The sequence below is a fragment of the Pongo abelii genome, chromosome 13 (genome assembly GCF_028885655.2).
Source record: "Pongo abelii isolate AG06213 chromosome 13, NHGRI_mPonAbe1-v2.0_pri, whole genome shotgun sequence".
In the NCBI taxonomy this organism is placed as follows: domain Eukaryota; kingdom Metazoa; phylum Chordata; class Mammalia; order Primates; family Hominidae; genus Pongo; species Pongo abelii.
In genome coordinates, this window is record NC_071998.2 from 21,617,979 (window position 1) to 21,643,402 (window position 25,424).

Genomic DNA, 25,424 nt, shown 5'->3' on the forward strand with positions numbered 1-25,424 from the left:
GGGGGCTGAACTCCACCAGCACCTCCTAAGAAGCCTGCAGAACAGCATCCAGAATTGTTCTGTGGATCTGCTGGCTCCTGCCTTGCCTCAGTTGCAGGTTGCCCCTGGGTGCTGTGCCTGCATGGCTGAGTAGGCTCTTGCTTCAGTGTTGGAGAAAGCCTTGGTGCAGAAAGATGGACAGCGTGTGCTGGGCCAGGGGGTCTACTACCCACAAGGTGGGCATGCACTTTCGCTGCACTGTCCCCACAGCTGTGTTTGAAATCACAGTGACCCAAGCAGATGGGTCACAGGGCATCAGAGGATCTGCTAAAAACATTTCCATCCAAAATGCTGCCAGAGAATGCTTTGATGCCTAGTGGGCTTCAGCTGTCTAGAGAAGTATCTATAGACCCTCACATGCCAAAGCTCTGCTAAATAGATGAGGCGTTGTGATATCATAGTTCTCTGTTTCAGGTAAAGCACCCTCAGTGATTTCTGTCCCTCACTGTAGGAATCGGTGGTGGAATTATCCATCAGCATGAATTGATCCACGGAAGCTCCTTCTGTGCTGCAGAACTGGGCCACCTTGTTGTGTCTCTGGATGGGCCTGATTGTTCGTGTGGAAGCCATGGGTGCATTGAAGCATACGCCTCTGGAATGGCCTTGCAGAGGGAGGCAAAAAAGCTCCATGATGGTTGGTGTCCCTCTCTCGAGGAATTAAGTAACCAAATAGTAGACAAGTACTTCAAAGTGGAAATTCCAAAGAGAGCTGAACACTGAAGCCAGAAGTTTCCCCCTTTTCACTTCTTAGGGAAAGAGCAGGGCTCCCTCGCACTAAAACTGCACAGTTTTCTTGGCTGACCCATATTGCCACTCTTCCTCCCCAGGGGTGGTGGTGGACAGAGGTCTAGAGTTCCAAGATAGCAGGGAAGATTTCCTTCAGTTTTGTTTTCTCAGCCAGTATCACAGGGAGGGTACTTAATACACATTTTAATGAAGACATAAATGGACAAAACATGTTATGTATATACCACACATACATGCACTGTGTGTGTAGTATATCTGTGCTTCATACATAAAAAGAGTGTAGATTTTTGGCCCCCAAAACCAATTTGTGAGCATATGCTGAAGGAAAAGAGATGGGGAATGGAGGCCGAGAGTGCAGGAGAGAAGTGTATAGAGCCCTACAATAGGGTTCTGAAGAGGTGGGAAGAGATGAGCTGCAAAGCCAGGCAGAGGGCCCACGAGAGGGCATGGCGAGCCGAGATGATGGGTGTATGGGATGGGAAGCAAAAAGGTAGGGGATCACTGCCTGGTGGTGCCCCCGTGAGAGAGGTAAGAAGTATGCTCATCTGTTGGCAGTGGGGGTAGAAGGACTGGGAAGGTGGTGAAGGTATAGAAAAGCGCAGTCAGGGAGAATGGGTGAGAGCTGTGAGGGCCCAGGGGAGACAGGAGACCACCAGCTGATGTCTAGGTAGCAGTTTGCACAGCTAGGGATTTTTTTCCTTCAGGGTCCAGATATTCTAGCAGATTAGTAGGAGGCAGATTGATCTGAGTTGGTGACGGGCAGAAGACAAGAACTACAGATAACCACAGAAATACCTGCTGCTTATTGAGCATTTACTGTGGCCAGCACTTAACTAAGTACTTTATGTCCATGATCTCATTCCATTCCTCAAATAACCCTGCTAGGGTAGGCACTATTGGCCTCATCTTCTAGGAAGGAGGAATGTGTAGAGGTGAGGTGACAGGCATGGGGTCATGCAGCTGGGAGTGGCAGAGCTGGCACTGACCCCAGGCCTGTGTCTGTTCCTCAGCCACTGTGCCTCGCTGCCATAGAACGTGTGGCGCTGGCAGATGGCACAGCATTGTGTCTGGGATGAGTAAGGAAGGAGTGAATGTGGGAGGAGGGTGATAATTTGGAGAAAAGAACACTTCAAAGACTGTCTGCTACTGGAAGTGAGAAGTGAGGGAACTAGAGGGGTAGGAGGCTGTCGTCAGACTTGAGGTTTTTCCAGGAAGATAGGTTCTGGGTTATGTACAACCAATTAGCAAGAGGGTAGCAAAGGCCTTAGGGGCAGTGTATAGAGATGTTTGTGAACGATAAGCTTTGCAATTGTGAAAAGAAAACACCGTCTTCCCGTGTAGGGACTTGCTTTCCACAGGCCCAGTGGTGAGCTTGGCCTCCCCACAGCTCATTAGTGACTGCTTTTCCTTCTTACTCTGTTCAGAGGACCTGCTCTTGGTGGAAGGGATGTCAGTGCCAAAAGATGAGGCCGTGGGTGCGCTCCATCTCATCCAAGCTGCGAAACTTGGCAATGCGAAGGCCCAGAGCATCCTAAGAACAGGTGAGCATGTGGCTGCAGGTGGCTGTGCTGCAGGGGGTGGCCTCAGATATCATATGGCCCAGCCCGGCCCCAGAAGAGACCCTGCTTCCCTAGGGACAGGTGCTTTGCAGTGTCTGTTCAGAGGTTTCTTTTCTAATTACTCAGAGGTCAAAAGGGAATTGCATTCAAGGTATTTGGCAGCATTGCCTTTTTCAGCAGGTGGTTGGTTTGGTTTGACAACTATAAAAATGCTCCTTTCATTTTACAGGAAATTTAGAGAAATATAGGACAGTTGTAAGAAAAAATATCACTTAGTTTTCCCGTTTGGAGATATCAACTATTAACATTTCCTTCGAGTCTTTCTATTCATTTTTTTGCCTAGCAGAGATCATGTGGTACACCCGGCTTTTTCCACTTGAGGCTGTCACATGATCATTTTCTCATATTAAGAATCAACCGTGAACTGCTTTTAAAACACTGCCTCCCACTGCATGCCATGGATGTTCTTTAACATTTCTGCTGCTGGCTCTTTTCTGCCTTCCTCTTTGGTATTTTGATTTTGGCTTCTCTCAGAAACTCATTTTAATTTTTGTCTCCCTATAGCTGGAACAGCTTTGGGTCTTGGGGTTGTGAACATCCTCCATACCATGAATCCCTCCCTTGTGATCCTCTCTGGAGTCCTGGCCAGTCACTATATCCACATTGTCAAAGACGTCATTCGCCAGCAGGCCTTGTCCTCCGTGCAGGACGTGGATGTGGTGGTTTCGGATTTGGTTGACCCCGCCCTGCTGGGTGCTGCCAGCATGGTTCTGGACTACACAACACGCAGGATCTACTAGACCTCCAGGAACAGACATGGACCGTCTCTCCAGAGCTCCTGAGTGGAAACAAGTTCTTGTCTTTAGGATGACCGTTTCTTAACAATCAAATCTGGTATTGAACTGCAGGTGACTTTGGCAGAGAAATGTTTTCACTTTTGGTCTCCTCTTCCAGAGTCACCTTTCCCAACTCCTATTTTTGTAGATGCTATTCTTTCTGATGTTTTCCTACTAGGGGTCATTTTAGCTCAAACCCTGTAAGTTGCAGTCACAATTTTCTGTGCCAAAGTAGCTACAATAATAGAGAGGAAGCCTAGTATTAATACCACTGAGACCTTCAGGCCTTGCCTGGGATATCACTTCATCCTGAAGTTTGTATTAATAATCCTTCCAGGCCGGGTGCGGTGGCTCACGCCTGTAATCCCAGCACTTTGGGAGGCCGAGGTGGGCGGATCACGAGGTCAGGAGATCAAGACCATCCTGGCTAACACAGTGAAACCCCATCTCTACTAAAAATACAAAAAATTAGCCAGGTGTGGTGGTGGGTCCCAGCTACTCAGGAGGCTGAGGCAGGAGAATGGCATGAACCGGGGAGGTGGAGCTGGCAGTGAACTGAGACTGCACCACTGCACTCCAGCCTGGGTGACAGAGCAAGACTCCATCCCAATAATAATAATAATAATAATAATCCTTCCAGCTGGGCACAGTGGCTCATGCCTGTAATCCCAACATTTTGGGAGGCCGAGATGGGTGGATCACCTGAGGTCAGGAGTTTGAGACCAGCCTGGCCAACATGGTGAAACCCCATCTCTACTAAAATACAAAAATTAGCCGGGCGTGGTGGCATGTGCCTGTAGTCCCAGCTACTCGGGAGGCTGAGGCAGGAGAATTGCTTGAACCCGGGAGGCAGAGGTTGCAGTGAGCCGAGATCATGCCACTGCACTCCAGTGACAGAGCGAGACTCCATCTCCACACACACACACACACACACACACACAAATCCTTCCTCCTCTAACCCCAAACTAAGATAACAGAAGGTGATCCAGTCAGAGAACAGAGGGAAATCTTACCAGGAAGGGCTTAAGTACACTTTTTTTAAACAGCTTTATTGGTTTTTAAAGCCTACAATTTGATAAGCCTTGACATATGTATACCTGTGAAAGCATCACCACAATCAAGACATTGGACATATCTGTCACTCCCCCATCTCAGATATCCCCCCTAATCCTGGATACCATTTGCTGAAAGATGTTATTACTCTAGCTGAACTTACAAGAGACTTTAGACCAGGGATCTAAATTACAGTGGCCTTAGTGACCTTGTCCTTATCTTCTTAGGACAGCTGAGAAGCCACTGGGACTTAGAGCCTTTAAAAGGAGATTAACTGTCCCAAAAGGATCTTTGCTACTGACCAGCAGACACTTCTTCCTTCATAGCCTTTCATACTGTGTTGAGTAACACCCTAGGGTGTCTATTAAAGCAGTGTTTTGAGTTTTACCTAGAGCCCAGAGCCACGAATCAGGATTCTGTCTACATGATTCGTGTTTCCATTGGTGTCAAAATACAAAAGCCAAAGTTCTGGCTATGAATTGTAACTTGGAAGAAATACTAACTGCCACCACTTATTAAGTGCCTACTGTGTGCCAGGCTCTGAACTAGGTGCTTCATACACATTATCCTAAATTCTCTCAACATATGAGGTAGGTGTTTTAATTTTTATTTTATAGAACTTGGTGTGTTTGACTGTTAAGCTATGGGGCTAGAGAGAGGGTTTGATCCCAGGTCCCTCTGTGCTTTTTCTGCTGAGCCACAGAACCTCTCATTTCAAAAACACTTTCAAAATGCTAACATATTCTAATTCACTCTAGGCCACCAAAAACTTTAATACTAATATCTGATTTGTAAATGACTTAATGTATCCTTGACCCTATCAGCTGAATTTAATCAAATATTCCTCTCTGCTGTGAAATTTTACCAGTAAGTATTTGGTCTAGTGACAGGTGTTTTATTTTTTTGAGATGGGTCTCACTCTGTCACCCAGGGTGGAGTGCAGTGGCTCAATGCAACCTCCGCCCACCAAGTTCAAGTGATTCTCCTGCCTCAGCCTCTTGAGTAGCTGGGATTACAGGCACACGCACCATGCCCGGCTGATTTTTTTTTTTTGTATTTTTAGTAGACAGGGTTTCACCATGTTGGCCAGGCTGGTCTTGAACTCCTGACCTCAGGTGATCCGCCCACCTCTGCCTCCCAAAGTGCTGGGATTACAGGTGTGAGCCATCACACCTGGCCCTAGTGACAGGTTTTTATGGGTACTTTTAGATGATCTAAAAAATCATGTGCATATATTTTTCAGATTTTTATTTTGGGAAAATGAAGGTTTCTACAACATATTGTTTCAGTGTTCAAATAAACTGTGAAGGAATCAATGTTACATTTGAACTATATCCTTCCTAGTGGGTTAGTGTGAAAAAGAGTTTGGCTGATTCCTAAAACTCTGCAAGCCCTGCAGTAATCTCCAGGGCCTGGTTATTGTTCAGACATTCCATGGTGATTCCTGGGAAGGAAGCTTGGCTGCTCAGTTTCTGAGTCTGGGGTGAGATAATGTTCCGGGAAGGGACATCTGTTCTTTGGTGTAATCTCTTATGGGGAAATCTGCTCTGTACGTCAGACATTGCATTGCTACCAAGTTTCATACCAAATATTTGAAAGGATGGTATTGAATCTAAAACCAAATATTAGTTTTCATTAAACTCATGGGAAGGCTAATATATTCCAACGTAAATTATTACATATGGTTAAGTAATTGCATGTTAATTTATTTTAATGTAAATATTTGTTACTGTTCTGAGCCAGATTCTAAAGAAAAAATAAATACATTTCCTTGTTGAAATCCTGTTGTATTTTGTTTTGTTCGTAACTCATTAGCCAAAAGCATTTTCCTTCCCAGAAGAGATTTAATTGTTGCACTGCTTACGTTTTGAAGGTTATGTAACTTCCTTAAGGCCTCTAATGTCATTGCTTTCTTAACCAAAAAAAGTCTATTAATAGAAAGCATGGCTGGGCATGGTGCCTCATGCCTGTAATCCCAGCACTTTGGGAGGCTGAGGCGGAAAGATTGCTTGAACCCTAGAGTTCAAGACCAGCCTGGGCAACATGCCAAAACCCCATCTCTACAAAACAATACAAAAAAAATTAGCCAGGCATGGTGCAGTCTCAGCTACTCAGGAGGCTGAGGTGGGAGGATCACCTGAGCCCAGGAAGTCGAGGCTGCAGTAAGTTATGATCATGCTATTGCACTCTAGCCTGGGCGACACAGTGAGACCCTGTCTCAAAAACAACAAAAACAAAACATTGTTATATGTAACATTGAAAATTTGGCATAAAAAAGCAAAGTAGCCCCAAGAAAGAGGTTTGAAACTAAGTGTTGGGTACTTAGTGAGTCCCTAGACCCACTCCCTCTTTTTATGAGGTCCCATGTGGGTCTCATACAGGCATTAGAAACAATCCCAAATTACTATTGCTGTGTAACCTCAAAACTGAAGAGCTTAAAACAACAGTAATTGTTTCACATCGTGGTTTCTGTGGGTCAGGATTTGGGAAAGGCTCAAACTTGACAGTTGTAGCTCAGAGTGTCCTGCACTTGTAGTTGTCAGCTGGAATAGCACGAGGCTGGCTTGGCCAGGCATCTCTCAATGTGTGTGGTTACAGGGTCTCTCAGGTGGCCTCTCTTTGTGGGCTAGTTTGAGCTTCCTCACCACATGGGTGGCTTCAAAGGTAGAATTTTTTATGAGGTGGCTCAGGGCCACCAGCTAGTTGTTCCAACAAATCAGCCATCAGCAGCACTGCCTTTTCTGACCTAGCCTTGGAAGTCATCCCAGCATCACTTTTGTCACATTATTCAGTCACCTCTCCATCTAGAGAATGTCACAGATTTTGTTGACATTTAAAATTGCCACCTCCCACCTCAAGAAGCCCAGCTGGTGTGGGAGGCAAGGCTGGTCCAGACGATGGCACCAAGACTACCAAAAATAAGCTGCCCCAGGTAGATGGCCGTGGGAGTTCAGGGGAAGGGGGGTGGCCTTTGAACTAGTTCTTAAATTGGATTTTGACATTTGGAATGGGATTAGCAGGTCCCGTAGGAACAAAAGTCTTCAAACAGTGATTGCTTGATTGTAATCAGATTTGGCTAAAGGGGGAGGAATAAGCAGAGGCCAGAAATGTGGGCCAGGTCAAGGAAAGCCCAACTAAGAAGCTTGGAAACGGGGAGGTAGCAGGAAAAGTAATGAAAGCTCCTTCCAGCCAAAAATAATTAACACTGAAGAGATAGTGGCCTTTCTTTCTTGGCAATGGCAACACCTAACCCCCATCCTAAGCATGGTATTACAGTTTACCTCAATCTCCAGTTTGGAAGTACCAGGTAGTTATAAGCAGATTACTGAAATATAGCTTTAATAATTGCTTGGAACATCACCTAAAACGAGCCAGGTACTATGCCAGGTTCTGAAGGCAGATAATGAACTTACTGGTGTCTGAACAAAGCACGGGCTCCTGGAAACACCTGTGGTAGATCAGCATGGTCCAGTGCAGCTGTCACCATGGACATGTTCTATAACCTGTGATATCCAATTTGAGTGCCACCTAACCACATATGGCTACTGAGCACATGAATTGTGACTAGGACTAGAAATGTATTTTAAATTCGTTTAAATAGCCACATGGGCCTGGTGAATACTGCATTGGACAGCACAGGTCTAGATGAAGGATTTTACAAGAGAAATATGAACCAAGTGCTTGGGATGGCACAAAACCCAACATGTGCTACAGGACTCAACAGTAATGGGGCTAGCCACACATGAATGCCGTCCTGACTCAGGCTTACTGGCCGGATCCAAAGGAGTCAAGGTCTTACTAGAGTCTACACGCTCCACAGACTCCTGCTGAAATATACTATCCAAGACCCTAAACTGAGGGACACTGGCAAGCAAGAGCCCATCTGGGAGAAAACGACTAGGTTGGTGAGAGGATTCACAGCTGTGTCTTAGGTAGATAATGAGGGGGTTAACCTTCAGCCACTAAACTCCCTTCTCAAATGAAAATGTCCACAGGATCCCACTCTAGATCCCGGTGCTATCTTAGTTCAAGGCAGAGCTGTGTGCCCAGTGGCTGTGCCTCCTCAGCCCTAGAAATTCAAGGAAATTCCTCAACCCTTCCAACCTCACTCCAAACTACAACACATCTTGAGGTCAATAAAGAAGCTTCACATAATACAGTTTGAAACAGAAATTTATTCTCAGAATAATGCACAGAAGCACAGGTTGAGGCTACTGTTGGAAGGCTTCCCTCCCCTTCCTCTTCCTCCTCTCCCTCCACTCTGAATGCCAGGGACAACACAGTTGAAGGAAACATGCAATCACAAACAATGAACAACTCTAAAGACAAAAAGGTTTGGTCCAAAAGAACTCAACATAATTAATCCAATGACTGTGAAGAGCTTCACTGAGTAGGATTAAGATATTGCAGATGTAGTGTTTCCACAGGGTGGCTCTTCAGTGCACCAGCGGGGCCTGCTTGAGGGAGATGAGGACTGAGCGCATGCGGGAGACATCTTTGGCCTGCTTGCTAGACTTGGGGTTAAAGTCACACAGCCGGGCCACCCGTTCCCACTCAGTGCCTGGGGACGACTCATCAATGTCATTTACAAAGGCTTCTTCTGCTGCCCTGGAAGCAACAACAAAATATGTTGGTTTATGTAGAACCCCCTTTGAGCAACCTGGTGGCTGCCTTGCTGCACAAGCAACTGCCTATTTGTCCCTTTCTTAATGACATTCTGGCTTTCCCAAGATAACAGCCCCTGGCCCAGGTCAGACTCAGGTAGACACGTAGCTGGCTCTCCTAGGCACAGGGTGCCCAGACCACTGTGTAAAATGTTGGAATACAGGTGTTTGGTTCAGGGCTCACTATGTCTCTCTGTCTGGCTGTCTCTGCTCCTGTGGAGCATTAATAAAACAAGTCCTTAGCCAGCTACACACTGCTTTTACTAATAAGAACAAAGCAGCAGGCTGATCAAGAACTTGAGTAGTTTATGCTGGGCTGTACTGAATTTCAAGGAAATTTAGAGACTTCTAAAAAGCCCACAGATCATTGCACAATAGCGTCTAGATTTATTCCTAAGGCTGGAGAGAAACGGGGCAGATAAAAGGAATTCAAGACAAAGCTCCCATGCTAGCAGGCACTAGAGACTAAAGCCATTCTGGAAGGGGGTTTGTTAGGACATTCTCCAGTTCAGCCAAAAGTTTGCCATTTTCCCTCCAGCCAGGTGCCTTGGGGCCACTCAGGGCACACTGGCAGGAGAGCCAACGTGAGTTGCTTTTTGGCAGGATGCTGCTCCAACATTCTTTCACATCAAGGTCAGCCCACCCCCAGTTCGGAATTAACTGGTGGGAGCTACAGCCGGAAAGGACAGCGGTACGACACACTATATTCATCTACTCCAACAAGCATCACGGGCAAAGCAAAAGCAATGGAGATGACTGGTCTGTGGGGACGGAGGGGTGGCACTATCACAGGGATGGCCGTGGCAAACACCGCTGAAGCCCAGAGCCACTACAACACTGCGACTTCATGGCACACACAGTTAGGGGCAGTGAGAAAGGTTTACTTAACTGTTCTAGGCTGTAGCAAGGATGGTTTATGTTTGTGCTTAAAGGTGAAGAGAAGAAAAGAAACGAGAGAAACTTTAAGTCAGATATAGAAAATGAGAATGAGCTCAATGCAGATGGTCAGTAAGCTGGACATGCCCTTGCCACTCTATCTGTGCTTGGGGACGTGCAGCTGGCTTTGCTGGCCACCCAGCTGCCCAGCAAAACCAGACTCGACCTTTCCAGTCTCCATTTCTACTCCAGAGGGAATGTGCAGAAATCAAATCAAACACCACCTGTAAGTCCAGCATTTCACAAGTCTCACTGCAAATGCATCTGGGGGCCCAGGAAACCCAGTTCTGTCTTCTAAGGGGATGAACATCTCAAGGTCATAGGCCCTGAGAGGCTCTACAGACCTGAGCTCATCGCCCACCTTCCACAGGTTCCTCTCCTCTTCCATTCCACCCTTACTTCTCATGTAAAGCCAGCCCTAATTTTTAAGGAGGAGACAATGAGAACTGTTTCCAACTCTTCAGCAATACTGCTTTGATAAAAGAAATCCTTAAAAAAAAGAAAAAAAAAGAATAAGAAAAACACCTTCTCCAGAGAAGATGCAGGTTTCTTTTGGGGGGGTCAGGGGGAGAAGCCCAAGTGGCCCGTATCAAGACACTTTGACTATCCTGATCTCAAAGCTGGGGGCTTCCCTGTGCTAGGAGACAGGACATCAGAAGCTGATCACTAAATAGCAATTTCTGACATGCAAGACCACAGAGAAACAATTATAGACACCCACTGGAGACAACCCCCTCTGCTCTGGACTCTTCTGCCTGAGGGAGAGGCAAATGACCCCACGTTGTTTCAATGAACCAAGTATGGAAAATGCTGCCCCACAGCTCTGACTTTGGCAATGCAAGGTGCTGCTGCTCACTGGCTCCTAACCTCCTGGGACTGCCACCTGCTCCCAGGTGGGGAAACCTCCTTCCCACCTGTGGCAGGCAGGCAACAGGGCATGGCAGCAGTGATGGCAGCAAGAGCAAGAGGGCAGAGTTCCCCCGAGCCTCAAACCCTTCCCAGATAAGATCGCAAATGACACATTTTGAAAATGAGTTAGCTTTCTTCCCTCCAAAACCCCAAATATGAGAAATAGCCATCAGAGGATGCAGGGAGTCACAAATCTGGAAGATTCATCAACGGATCATACTCCGCTTATCAATTCTTAGGCAGCCCCCAAAGTGCCAATTTGAAATAATTTAAAAAGCAAAGCAACTTGTGATATAAAAGGAGCATTAACTCTAAACAAAAGTAGAAAGAATCACAGATGTAGAAAAAGGAATTAGTTTTGCAACATACACATAACCAATCACGTCAGCGAAGGGTTGTTTGTAGAAAGCTTCATCTGCCACCCTAGACAGCAAGAGGTCCAAAAGGCAGGCAAGCAGGCAGGAAAAAAGAGAGAACATTGAGAAGCAGAAACATCTAAAATCCACAATTGAGGTACAACTGTGCTCTGAGGAGCTGCTCCCAAGGCTCCTTCCTAACCCCCGTGAGGCTTCCAGCGCTGGAGACTTCAGCAGGCCTGGTTTCCCGCTGGCCTTCCCACATGGGGACTGCTCCACGACAGAGCAAGCACTGCCAACTTCATCCCTTTGGCTCACCCCAGAAACACGGGCATTTATTAAGCACCCAATCACGGACTAAGCCCTTTCACATACATTATGTTGATTCAATCCTTAACTGTAACAACCTATGACCCTGACTGTTCTCACCCCCTGTACAGATGAGGTAATTGAGGCTTAGAGATGAACAACTTGCTCAGCTACACCACAGTGGCAGCATTCAGGACTCACAATCAAGGCAGCCTGGCCCTAAGTCCAGGGCTCTTTCTACTGTATAGTCATGCTTCTTCCCTGCTGGTATGTGCCCAGAAAGCCACGCCACCTTCCTGCCTGTCTCAGTAAATGTCACTGGGCAGGAATGCTGCCAGACACCAGATGCGCTAGGACCCAAAGCCAGTTTTATCTTGGATTATCTAACTACTGCTTCCCCACACTGTCTGGGTGGGATACACTTCCAGAATCCTGGGAACACATATGGTCATTTTAAAATCTCAACCTTACAGGAAAAAACGGCTGGAGGCGAGTGGTCTGGTGGGAAGAACACTGGACTAGGATCCTGGCCCTGGCTTCTGTTGTTCCTGAATATGGCTCTCTACTCAAGAAGTGGGTACAGTTTCTGAATATTTTTACACCAGACTCAACTGGCTTTGACAAGGTGCAGCCCAGAATCCAGAACTTCATCCCTTCTTAAGTCTCAACGTGGCAGGGCTCTCAGACGGGAAGGAGGGGGCAGACTGGGTGGAGAAATTTTCACAGCAGGGGCCAGGCTGGCTTTGATTCTGTTGCCCTGGACTGACTCCCTGGGCTCAGCCAGCCCACTCTTCTCCACTGTGGCTGGGCAAGGAACCTCCCTCACGGAGTCTCACCCTGTCCTTTGTCAAGTCGATTTGGGGTGGGCAAGGGGAAAGACATTTTTCAAGGATAATCATGCCTGGTCATTAAGCTAACCTCACATATTTATTTGAAGGCAAATTCTAGTAATTTTAAGTTAATTTTTAAGCTCACACACGCCCTTCCTTCTTTCCCATTTTGGTTTATACACAGGAGGTGTTTTGTGGAAATTTAAAGAAAGCAAAAAGAGCAGGCTGATTGTAACTTAAAGTGACTCAGCAGGAAAACAGAGTTGTTTGTGGGGAGAATGAGTGGGAGGAAAAGGCAAGGCAGGCTGGCTTATAAACCCATAACCCTTTTAGTTTACACAAAGGACTAAACCTGATCGATTTCAACTTGGGTTTCCCTCCACAAGAAGAGTAGAGGTTTCATGACTCCTGTCAAATCATCACTAAGATAACAAAGTTTGAATGTCAGGCTCTTGCTCCTTTGCAGCTAGTCCAAGACCAAACAGCTTCTCAGTGACAAGCACATCCCCTGTCAAGGTTGCAGGCCCAGAACAAACAGAAAATCAGACACACACACAGGTGGCCCTCCACTTATTTGTCCTTCACTTGAAAGTAGCAATCCTCAGCCAAGGCAGGAAGGGACTCAGGGAGGCTCAGGAGAGGGGAGAGAAGAGGAATGCCTGACCTAGGACAAGCTCTGGAGGAACAAATACAATGCAGAACTTCATTCCATAAACAGCCTCAAAGTGGGCACAGAAAAAAATGCCATCTCTGAGAACTGTGGGTTCCCCAAACCTTCTCAAGCCTTGAAAGAGCTGACAAGCACAAGTGCTACCTGTAATAGGGGAAATGTTCTGGGGTTGTTCTTGATGAGCAAACTCATCCAGCTGCAGGAGTTAGTCACTGCTCTGGCTGGCTGGCTATGAAAAGGAAATTCTTTTCCATGGCTGTCACTGAATAATTCACAGCTCTTGTACTCTGACATTGAGGCCTCAACTTGGAATAAAAGAAGGGAGATGCAGTCTGGGGACTGACAATAGAGTACAGATTGTGCGGGGCAGGAACCACGTCTACCCGCCGCACACCCACCCCCAGTGCAGTGCCAGGCGCGATGTGCTCCTAGTGCTTTGGTGACCCAGTGGTGAGGCAGCTGGAAGGCAGGAGGCCTGAGGATGCTCTCACAATTAACTGGATGCCCTTCCTGTCTCCGAGTTTCCTCTTTCAAACTTCTCATCTTTCTGCCTTATCTCTCGGGTCCCCTTAACATCCAGCTACTGCAGAAGTCACCCAGAGAGAATCATACTTGCTTGAAATGAGCTCCCCGTTTTCTTTTTTCTTTTTTTTTTCAGACTGAGTCTCGCTCTGTCGCCTAGGCTGGAGTGTAGTGGCGCAATCTCAGCTCACTGCAACCTCTGCCTCCCGGGTTCTAGTGATTCTCCTGCCAGCCTCCCGAGTTGCTGGGATTACAGGCACACGCCACCATGCCCGGTTAATTTTCACATTTTTAGTACAGATGGGGTTTCACCATGTTGGGCAGGCTGGTCTCAAACTCCTAACCTCAAGTGATCTGCCCACCTCGGCCTCCCAACGTGCTGGAATTACAGGTGTGAGTCACGGTGTCTGGCCCCCATTTTCTTTTCTAAAAATATTCACTCTTTACCCATAGACAGATAACAAGGATGAATTACTTTATACATCTAAATGGGACCTATTCCTTTGAACTCTAAAGTTTAGAGTCAAACATGGATGGAGAGGGGGAGTAGTCAGCAATATAAAAATCTCCAGGGGAGGGTGTAGACCCTTGGAAGAAGTCCCCCAAAGTGACTCTCAAATGGCTCCCACCTCCAACCAGTGAAGAATCACTGGAATAAACTGTAAAAACCATCTCTTCTGTCCTAGAGCCCTGGTGACAATGGCTAGTGTGCCACTAGCTTTATGCTCTCAGAGTCAGCCCTGTGCTGCAAGGTTCCCACAAGGCAAATGACCTGCTTCCTAAGCAGCTCTATATTCTCAGTGAGCAGTGGGGAAGTCCCTTCTCTCTGGAACTTAAGAGGTTCATCTGTGAGACCAGCTTAACCAGCATCTACAGTTCCAAGTAAAGAAAGGTACCAAGGCCCAAATTCAATGCCTGGAGGGACTAAACTTTTAAGACTGAGCTCCTAAAACAGGTGTCATGGCCGGGCGTGGTGGCTCATGCCTGTAATCCCAGCACTTTGGGAGGCCAAGGAAGGCAGATCACGAGGTCAGGAGATCGAGACCATCCTGGCTAACACAGTGAAACCCCGTCTCTACTAAAAACAGAAAAAAATTAGCTGGGCATGGTGGTGGGCACCTGTAGTCCCAGCTACTCGGGAGGCTGAGGCAGGAGAATGGCGTGAATCCGGGAGGCGGAGCTTGCAGTGAGCTGAGATTGCGCAACCGCACTCCAGCCTGGGCGACAGGGCAAGACTCCATCTCAAAAGAAAAAAAAACAGGTGTCATTACTCCCTCTGAGAAGAACGGATTCTGTATACAGAGAGTATCCCTTTCTTGACAGTTTAGCAAAACTTCCTTGAAAAAAATTTCTGCAACAGAAAGGCTGTTACCAACATATTCGTTATCTAAGTTTGAAAATTTCTAAGTTCTTGAAGCATCACAGACCCAGAGCAGGGAGGGTCGGCACGGCTACAGTACTTCAAACTAAACTTAAGTGCTGGGGCCACAGGCTGGGGGAGTTCTCAGAGCTCGCAGGGTGCTTGCACACAGTCCCCACTCGGCTTTACCAATCTGAACTTCCACCTGGGAGAAAATCATCTTGAGGGAGCAGAGGACACAGGAGCCTGGACCTGTCAGCACCACCTACTGACCACAGGCTCAACAACAGCCCCACGTAGCTGATGGAAGCCATCACCACTGGCAACCCAGCCTGCACACCAGAGAGCAGTCCCACAGAACTCCACATGGAACCTGACAGGCACTCCTTGAGCACACCGCCCCCAGAGGAAAGTGACCAGGACACAGGCTCAAGCTGGAATCCAATGAGCTGAAGGGCTGCTAGCATACAAAAGAGAGTCCAACTGCTCTGTCATACTGGACCCACAATAGCACTGGCTGGCTGGCTAAGCTGTTAGCTCTCTCTCCTGCCACATCTCTGTCTAACAGAGCTGCCAGAGACAAGGACACTTAACCCAACCTGCTTCCTGCCTCTGCATACGAGAACCCAAGGCTCTACCCTGAAAATTAAAAATATCCCCAGGCTCGGTCTTGCCCGTTTATACACTGAAGTGAATGGATTGACTATTCAGTGAAAGTTGGGCTCTGAACCTGCCTGCCCTGAGGGAAGCAACACCACATATCCTCTCTTTGCTGCTTCCAAGAAGGGCTCTAAGTGTAGGGCATTAAAGCCCAGCTGCTGGTGAGTAGTGATATGAGAATGAAAGCATTTTTCTCCTCACAACTCCTTAACTATCAGTAACTAAATAAAATCTATTTCAAACAGAACATTTTTAAGAAGTCAATTCAAGACTTTTTAAGGCACAGATAAGTACCCACAGAACCCTCAATTCTAAAATAATTATGTTGGAACATCCTTGGCTGCCTAACTACAAAGCACATTTTCCTCCCAATGGACCCCTTCATGAAGTGGCTTTCAGAGGGCAGGGCTATATTTAGGAGACTCAACATGACCAAGTCTATAATCATATCCAAAGTAACTAGATCTGGGTGTATTCATGACACCCAGCTTTCATTTCAGGGTTCCATGAAAAGTAACTTTTCCCTTGGCTGAATCACACCATTACAGGTTATGCATATTAACCAAACTCTCAGAGAGCTAAAGTCACTACAATTGGGATGGCTAAACAATAGGGTGAATTATGCTCACAAGACCTGAGAGACTTGCAACCTGTTTCAAGCACTTTCTTTAAAAACTGAAGACATTTCACACTAAAGGAGGCAGAAGCCAAAAACCTAGACTGGATGCTGAGAATGGATTTGATTCATTTTTGGAAAACAAAGTGTGCTACAACCACCACGGACTGACCTGTTGTTTGCTTTTGTTTTCTGTAGCTGCTCGTCCTGTCTTGCATACCATTCTTCTAACTCCTTTATTGCCTTTTCTTTCCACTCTGCTTCTTGCTTCCGAGAATTGGCATCTTTGAAGGGAGAGAAGAGAAAGACAATACAATTGAGGCAAAATGCAAACTAAGTTCATCAGTTTATTTTTGGTCTTACTGAACTTATGGTGGGTGCAGGTCCATGTCTGTGTGCCTGTTGGGGGAGAAGAGTAGAGAGGGGAAGATAAACTTCTGTTTTCTCTGTTTGCACAACCAACTCTGATTTCAGTGCTTCTATTCCTGCCTGGTCTTTCCCACAGTTCTATTCCTGGTCTTATCCCAGTCCACTGACATCTTAGTGGGTCATTAGTTTTGTTTTGTCTTGTTTTGGGCAGAGAAAAAGAGAAGGGTGTATGTGGAAATACTGACTTCTATTATTAATAGGAAAAAAGCCTTCTGGGCACCAATTGGGGGAGAAACAATTATAGATGATTCTTTACCAATGCTGCCAATATTAGTTCACAGTAGGGTATTCATCTTAATCTTTTACCTCTTCTCCCAAACTAGTCCATATTCCAGGTTTGACAATGGTTTTGTGGAACACAAGGTGGCACTCTCATAACTAAATATGGTAGAAGCACTTCTGTGAAGCAGGGTGCTATTAGGACAATTACCAAAGGTAGAGATGATTCAGGAACCAGAGAATGATAGAACACAGAATATTAGCACTAGAGAGGACCACAAAGCATCTACTCCTACTTGGTCTGCAGTGTGTTTGTGGCAGAGCCAGGGCAGAGCTACAAAAGAAACTCCACTGGAGAGAAGTGCAGGGGGTAGAGGTATGGGATCATTGTTAACAGTTAACCTAAAGGTTCTAGAAATGAGAGCAAGAAAATGCATACCTAGCAGGTTTGCTAGATTGGATTCTCAAACATGAAACATGAAGTTTCTGAGGACTAAATATGGTTTTCTCTAAGACACTGAGCTGAAGAGACATACATCAGTAGATAGTGAGAGATAAAGAAATACATGCCGGCTGGTCGTGGTGGCTCACGCCTGTAATCCCAACACTTTGGGAGGCCGAGGCAGGTGGATCATCTGAGGTTAGGAGTTCGAGACCAGCCTGGCCAACATGGTGAAATCCCGTCTCTACTAAAAATACAAAAAATTAGCTGGATGTGGTGGTGCATGCCTATAATCCCAGCTACTGGGGAGGCTGAGGCAGGAGAATCGCTTGAATCTGGGAGGCAGAGGTTGCAGTGAGCTGAGATTGCACCACTGCACTCCAGCCTAGGCAACAAAGTGAGACTCTGTCTCAAAAAAGAAAAAAAAAAAAAAAAAAAGAAATATATGTCATAGCTACTGAGGCAGCTGACACTTGAAGTTAACCTGATACTTCACTTTAAACAAGTTCTTCTGGACATTCTGTCTGGCAGGTGTTTTATAGACATCTAACTCAATCTTTACAACAATCCCAAGAAGGTAAACTCTGATCCCATTTTCAGCAGTGAGAAAAACTAAAGCTCAGAAAGTTTGAGTGAACTTCCTAAAGGTTATAGTAAGCGACAGAGCCAAGATTCAAACCCAGATCTGGCTCTAAAGCTTATACTTTGCTTACCTCATTATGCTTCCTCCAAAGGGAGGGACACAAAAGGAGGTAAGCCTAGAAATAATCACAAAATGTGACCACCAGTGATCTGGACAGAGTTTTGAAAGTGCAGAGCAAGAGCCCAAACTGTAATTAGTGTCTTTGAGTAGATAGCAGTAGCAGTGTCAAGTAACTACTAGAAGGGATGAAAAATGAAGTATTCTTGGGCATTTTTAGGGCCTTTGCAAGAAAGGTTATAGTAACAACCTGCAAAAGACTGTGTGTAACTGTAAGAAAAAGCCTAATAGCAGCTAGAAACTCCCCCAAGTTTCAGGTTAGAAAGAACGTTCATCTCGGTATCTAATTTGTTGGAAGGTGATCTGTCGTTCAGAAGAATCATTTTCTCAGATTTTTCACTGATGACTCTAAAGTATATACAGTAAACTTTTTTTTGTTTTGTTTGAGATAGGGTCTCGCTCTGTAGCCCAGGCTGTAGTGCAATAGTGCTATCACAGCTCACTGCAGCCTCAATCTCCCAGGCTCAAGTGATCCTCCCACCTCAATATCCTAAGTAGCTGGGACCACAGGCATGCACCACGACCCCCAGCTAATTTTTTTTTTAGTAGAGATAGGGTCTCACTATGGTGCCCAGGCTGGTCTTGAATTCCTGAGCTCAAGTGATCCTCCCACCTCAGCCTCCTAAAGTGCTGGGATTACAGACCTGAGCCACCCCACCCAGCCTCTACAGTAAATATCTAATATGTGTCTATCCATGGCATGAAGTACAGATGTGAAATGGAAGATTTAGCTATGCTGCAATGAGAAGCTGTGGGCTGGAAGTGCCATGTGACAATACCTAATTCAAAATGTAAGGCCCCCTTTTCAATCATGGTGAAATTACTTCCAAATAATTACCTGTTTGATTGGACAGTATTTTCTTTCAATGTATTTTGATGTTAACATTTACTATACATTAGGACTAAAATATAAAATTTATCTCTGAAAAATGAATTTAAATAAAAATGGTGACCTGCTGAACAGACTGTGGTTACTGCATAAAACAGCACATTTAAATTGGTCTTCTGGCTTTTGCAGCTTTAGTGCCACTGCAATACTAATTTAGAATTCTTCCCCTCAGAGGATGAAGAGGAAGAGTCCCCTTAGAGAGCAAAGCACATTCACAGTTGCCTTCCATTCTGGCCACCCTCGTTACTGGTCAGAGAAAAGAAAATTACTTGAGAATGTAGCCAGTAGCTAGGCTGAAAACCACTGGCACCAGTTCTCTATTTTTAGCATCGCGTGCTTTCTCACAGTTTTTGCAAGGAAAAAAGGTGAAATTGAAGGAACACCTTGTTCATGAACCAAGTGAATTCAATTCAGTTGGAATGCAAGGCCAAATGTTGTACTTCTCTCAAAAAAGCACTTTGAATTAAGAAAACAGCTCATAAGAGTATTCCCTAAGTACCCAATTTCATAATTGAAAAATTAAATCTTTCCAGACACCAAAGTAGACTCTCTCCATGGAGAAGAAAAACTGCTAGAGCTTGGTGAAACAGAAAAGATAAATTTGGGTTCTGTAACATGAAAAATACTACAGCAGTACTAAGACCAGCTAAATCTTGCCTCTAAGCATACTCAAGAGACACAAAGAACAAGCAAGGACCAAAGCTGTTAGGACCTATCTTCATCTTCCTACAGCTCCACTGTCCAATATGGTAGCTACTAGCTACATGTGGCTACTTCAATGTAAATTTATTAAAATTAAAGAAAATTTAGAATTCAGTTTCTCAGTCACACTTGAAATGTGAAGCCACACTTCAAGTACTTAACAGTTACATGTGGTTAGTGGTTACCATACTACACAGCACAGATACAGAATATTTCCACCAAAGAAATTACTAATGAATGGCGCTATAAAGGTTCAAATATTAAGTGCGTTCTTTGTTCTGAAAGCCACCTAAATTGGACTAGAGCGATAAAAGGACTAGAGAGATCAATGATTTGGCACTAATTGGCTGTGTCATCTGGGTCATGTCCCTTCCTATTTCTGGGTGTCAGTTATCCCATCTGAAAAATAAGGACTCATGTTTTCACTAGTTCAACAGTTCCCAAGAGGGAATAATAGTGCTGACATTGTGGTTACATAGAATGTCATTATTTCTAGGAGGTGTACATTGAAATATTTAGACATGAAGTATATGATGTCTTTATCTTAAAGTAGGTAAGCCAAAATAATTTGTGTATGTGTGTATATGTCTAAAACATATCACTTATATAAAGATAACCCATTAATTACTGAATCTGGGGGTGCACATGTTTATTTTCCTCTTCTTTCAATTGTTCTGTAAAGTTGAGAAAAGATGAATCTTAAAGTCAGCTGATTAAAAAAAGAAAAAGAAAAAAGAAAAGGCCACAATGTGGATTATATCCTCACACTCTGCATACTTCTCCAATCCACCATGTACAGACACAAGTCTCCCCTGATCATGAACCAACAGGTGACACTCCATGTTACACATCTCTTTATCAAAGGCCAGGCTGTGTGGCTAGACGGCCACGCACATTAAATGTTTAGAAAGCAACGTGGCTGATGGGGATGGGTAGTGACTTTGCAGCAAGGCAGACTTCAGCTGAAATTGTGACTCTTACCATTCCTTAGTTGAGTATTCCAAATACTTATTCTACCTCTCCTCCACTTTTCTTACCTGTAAAATTGTAAAACTTACCTTACAGAGATATTAAGGTAGGAAAAACAAATTGTACATTTTTTCCTAACATACCTCATTTTCCTCGTGTTACCTTAAATTCATTCAGCCTTCAAATGAAAAATGGAGGCTGGGCGCGGTGGCTCACACCCGTAATCCCAGCATTTTAGGAGGCCAAGGTGGGTGGATCACAAGGTCAGGAGATTGAGACCAACCTGGCTAACACGGTGAAACCCTGTCTCTACTAAAAATACAAAAAAAAAAAAATTAGCGGGGCATGGTGGCAGGCGCCTGTAGACCCAGCTACTCAGGAGGCTGAGGCAGGAGAATGGTGTGAACCCGGGAGGCAGAGCTTGCAATGAGCCGAGATTGCGCCACTGCACTCCACCCTGGGTGACAGAGTGAGACTCCATCTCAATTAAAAAAAAGAAAAAAGAAAAATGGACTGTTAAAGTCCATGGACATGGGCAACTTGAATCCTTCAAGTTTATAAAGCACTCTATAAACACCACCTGAGGCTACTCTTGAGGTCAGGTGCAGCATCACTATGCTCTTCCTGTGAGAGGATCTTGGGGGTCTCCGGCTACCCTACTCCTCACACAATGGCCTGTGATTAGGCATCTCTATGCAGGTAGCCTTGTAACCTTCAGGCTGAGAAGATATCTTCCCAAAAACCAGACAATGACACTGGTTAATGTGAGCTAAAAAGGAATAAAAGTAGAGTCCAGGTCAACTACTCCAATGAAAACAGACACCAAAAGACAGAAGGGATTCCTTACCAAGGGCTTCCAAGCGTTCCATTTGTTCTTCTCTCCATTTACGGATACTTTCAGGCTCTGACTGCAATCGATCCACTTGTGAAATAGCCGCGTAACTGTCTGTTGGACCATTACTTTCCTTAACACAAAACACAATTGTGCTATATTAATACCAAAAATTCCTTCCTAAAATGCACTTCACCTGAGTTAGAAGTGCTTTTTTTTTTTTTTTGAGACAGAGTTTTCACTCTTGTCGCCCAGGCTGGAGTGCAGTGGCACGATCTTGGCTCACTGCAACCTCCACCTCCCAGGTTCAAGCAACTTTCCTGCCTCAGCCTCCCGAGTAGCTGAGATTACAGGTGCCTGCCACCACGCCCAGCTAATTTTTGTATTTTTAGTAGAGACGGGGTTTCACCATGTCGGTCAGGCTGGTCTCAAACTCCTAACCTCAGGTTATCCACCCACCTTGGCCTCCCAAAGTGCTGGGATTACAGGCGTGAGCCACCGCACCCGGCCAAAGCCACCACAACCTCGGCTCACTGCAGAACCCGTTTCTAACAACAATGGTGGCTTTTGTAAAATGTTAAAGGATTACCTTAAAAGCAACAACACAGGCCGGGCACGGTGACTCACGCCTGTAATTCCAGCACTTTGGGAGGCTGGGGTGGGTGGATCATTTGAGGTCAGGAGTTCGAGACCAGCCTGGCCAACACAGTGAAACCCGTCTCTGCTAAAAATACAAAAATTAACCAGGCGGTAGTGGCATGTGCCTGTAATCCCAGCTACTGGGGAGGCTGAGGCAGGAGGAGAATTTGCTTGAACCCGGGGAGTAGAGGTTGCAGTGGGCCAAGATTGCACCACTGCACTCCAGTCTGGGTGACAGAGTAAGACCCTGTCCCGTCCCCCCTTCCCCCCCACAAAAAAAAAAAGGCAACCACATAGGCCAGGCACGGTGGCTCACGCCTATAATTCCAACACTTTGGGAGGCCAAGGCAGGCGGGTCACTTGAGCCCAGGAGTTCAAGAGCTGCCTGGCCAACATGGCGAAACCCCATCTCTACTAAAAATACAAAAAATTAGCCGGGCGTAGTGGCATGCGCCTGTAATTCCAGCTACTCAGGAGGCTGAGGCGGATGAATCGCTTGAACCCAGGAGGTGGAGGTTGCAATGAGATAAGATCGTGCCACTGCACTCCAGCCTGGGCGACAATGAGACTGTCTCAAAAAAAAAAAGACTCAAATAAATGTTAATCTTTACAAAATTATTCCATATGCCACTCACTGAACTAAGCAATATTAATATTACCAGGTTAACCTAATCAGACTATAAACAAAGATGGAAGGAGAATTATTTAAAGTATTAGTACTAACTTACTGCACTTAACACAGTGTCATTTGAATGGTGATTTCTTTAGAATAAAAGTGATAACACTAGGGGCAGGTAAATAACATTTTTAAACAGTTCTCTTTTTATCAATGCTACCTCTCTTTAAATCTTTCCACTTTGGTAGATAACACACCAGCCAGCAATACATTCAGGAAAGTCAAAGGACTGGGGTTTCTTTCTAGGTCAGTCAATTAAAATCACAGGAAAGGAAGATTCTCAATCACTATCAATGAACAGAATCAGAGTACTCTGTACCTGGTAGTATTCACCATTCATTACTCCATCAACAGCATCTGCAAGACATAAGATTTTGGTCTATCAATAAAGACTGGTCAAACACTGGGCCAAAGGGTTGTACAGTAGAATACAGCATTATATGCTGTATGAACCTTGAGCTACCAAATGCTATCCCTGTGGTAGGTGCTATATACAACAAATAAAACCAACATGTGCTTATATACAAATTTCACCAAAATGTGGACACATCTGTCCTTAAGCTCCCAAGTCCAAAAGCTTTTGATTTTATTTTCTGTTTTCTATTTTACAGTGGTAACAAATGGAAGACTAGCAGAAAAAGAACAGTGTTTCTCTATGAAAGTTCTGCAAGAGGGGGAAAAAAAAAGCGTGGCCTGGAATCACCCATAGTGAGCAGAGACCTGCAGCTTCATCTTTGAGACAGTCTTGCTCTGTCACCCAGGCTGGAGCAAAGTGGCCCAATCATGGCTTACTGTAGCCTCGACCTTTTGGGCTCAAGCGATCCTCCCACCTCAGTCCCCACAGGAGCTGGGATTACAGGCATGCACCACTACGCCTGGACAATTTTTCTATTTTTTTTGTAGGGAGGGGGTTTTGCCATGCTGCCCAGGTTGCTATTGATTTCCTGGACTCAAGCTATCCACCCGCCTCGGTCTCCCAAAGTGTTGGATTACAAGCATGAGCCACCATGCCTGGCCTCTCATATTTTTCTTAATTTTCCTAGTTGATTTTACTCCTATATGTCAGTACAAAAACGAGTTTCTTATAGTTTGTCAGTGGCCTTTTACCACTTTAAGCCATGTGCCACCTACCTATATAGTTTTTTAAGCATTCTATAAAGTTTTGGAAATATGAAGCTTATCAAACTAGTGAAAGTATGGGGGAAGCATATTCAATTTCACCTCTGTAATAAATTCCTTGGTGTAGAATTGCTGGGTTACAGCTGGGCACAGTGGCTCATCCCTGTAATCCCAGCACTTTGGGAGGCCAAGGTGGGAGGATCACTCGAGGTCAGGAGTTCGAGACCTGCCTGGCCAACATGGTGAAACCCACCTCCGTATATTAAAAATACAAAAATTAGCCAGGGTGGTGGCATGAGCCTGTAATCCCAGCTACTCAGGAGGCTGAAAGAGAACTGCTTGAACTCGGGAGGTAGAGGTTGTAGTGAGCCAAGATTGCGCCACTGCACTCCAGCCTGGGCGACAGAGCGAGACTCCATCTCAAAAAATAAAAAAAATTAAAAAATGAAGGAAAAAAAAGGAATTGCTGGATCACAGGATGTGTATTTTATTTTTTTTTGAGACAGAGTCTTGCTCTGTTGCCCAGGCTAGAGTACAGTGGTGCAATCTTGGCTCACTGCAACCTCCGCCTCCTGGGTTGTTCAAGTGATTCTCTTGCCTCAGCCTCTGGAGTAGCTGGGACTACAGGTGTGAGCTATCACACCCACCTAATTTTTTTTGTAGTTTTAGTAGAGACGGGGGTTTCACCACGTTGGCCAGGATGGTCTCGAACTCCTGATCTCAAGACGATCCACCCACCTCAGCGTCCCAAAGTGCTGGGATTACAGGCATGAGCCACCGCGCCCAGCCAGGATATGTATTTTTTTATTTTATTTTTTTGAGACGGAGTCTCACGCTGTTGCCCAGGCTAGAGTGCACTGGCGCAATCTCAGCTCGCTGCAACCTCCGCCTCCCAGGTTCAAGTGATTCTCCTGCCTTAGCCTCCCGAATAGCTGGGATTACAGGCACGTGCCACCATGCCTGGCTAATTTTTGTATTTTTTAGTAGAGACGAGGTTTCACTATGTTGGTCAGGCTAGTCTCGAACTCCTGACCTCAGGTGATCTGCCCACTTCTGCCTCCGAAAGTGCTGGGATTTCAGGCGTGAGCCACCGCACCTGGCCCAGGGTATGTATTTTAAAGACTTCTAAAACTCTACCCACTTGTTCCTATTAGTCTACCAGTTTATATTACTACTAGCAGCACAAGTGCCCCATTTCTTAGACCTTCCCTGATACTAGGGACTGTGCTTGATCATGTTTTAAAATTTTTGCTAATTTGATAATGGAAAAAAAAAAAAAAAACAAACCTCATGGTGGCTTTGTTGTGCCAATCTTATTTCCAGTGAGGTAATCACATACCCGACATCTGATTCAGAAAACTGAATTTTCTGAGTTTGCCTATTTTCCTGCTATTTTTTGATCTCTAAGTATTTGCTCTCTAATAGTCAAATATTTTCCCTAGTTTCTCTTTTGATTTGGTTTATGGTATTTAACACTTGGAACAACTTAATTTGTGTATGTAGACATGATCGACTTTTTCTTTATGATTTCTGTATCTGCTTTTATGCTGAAGGCCTTTCCTACTATGAGATAGACAAATATTCACTTTTCTTCTTTTACTTTTTAAATGTCTCTCTTTAATCCACCTGGAATTTATTTTTGTGTAAGACAGAAGAGTGAGATAGTTTTAAATCCTAGATCC

General features: G+C 45.2%; 2 protein-coding genes across 13 annotated transcripts in view; one reads left to right on the top strand and one right to left on the bottom strand.

Annotated features, from left to right (window-relative positions):
• GNE (glucosamine (UDP-N-acetyl)-2-epimerase/N-acetylmannosamine kinase) overlaps positions 1-6,014 on the top strand; it is a 62,793-nt gene extending 56,779 nt beyond the window's left edge. For 6 of the 7 annotated variants that reach the window (NM_001131109.2, XM_054519333.2, XM_054519334.2 and 3 more), the window contains 3 exon segments: positions 491-673; positions 2,211-2,327; positions 2,910-6,014. In NM_001131109.2, the coding sequence (NP_001124581.2) occupies positions 491-673; positions 2,211-2,327; positions 2,910-3,145 (536 nt within the window). In that variant the 3' untranslated portion in view covers positions 3,146-6,014. 7 annotated transcript variants of the gene reach the window in all.
• Positions 1-25,424, bottom strand: part of CLTA (clathrin light chain A) — a 120,159-nt gene that overhangs the window by 65,352 nt on the left and 29,383 nt on the right. For 2 of the 6 annotated variants that reach the window (XM_063713937.1, XM_002819625.5), the window contains exons 2-5: positions 22,943-22,980; positions 21,324-21,441; positions 16,239-16,350; positions 8,390-8,842 (exon numbers count right to left, since the gene is read on the bottom strand). In XM_063713937.1, the coding sequence (XP_063570007.1) occupies positions 8,671-8,842; positions 16,239-16,350; positions 21,324-21,441; positions 22,943-22,963 (423 nt within the window). In that variant the 5' untranslated portion in view covers positions 22,964-22,980 and the 3' untranslated portion in view covers positions 8,390-8,670. Of the gene's footprint in view, positions 1-8,389; positions 8,843-9,669; positions 9,824-10,244; positions 10,324-11,112; positions 11,167-16,238; positions 16,351-21,323; positions 21,442-22,942; positions 22,981-25,424 lie in introns of those variants that run through there. The other 4 variants (XM_054519720.2, XM_054519721.2, XM_054519722.2 and 1 more) reach the window with 4 other exon arrangements.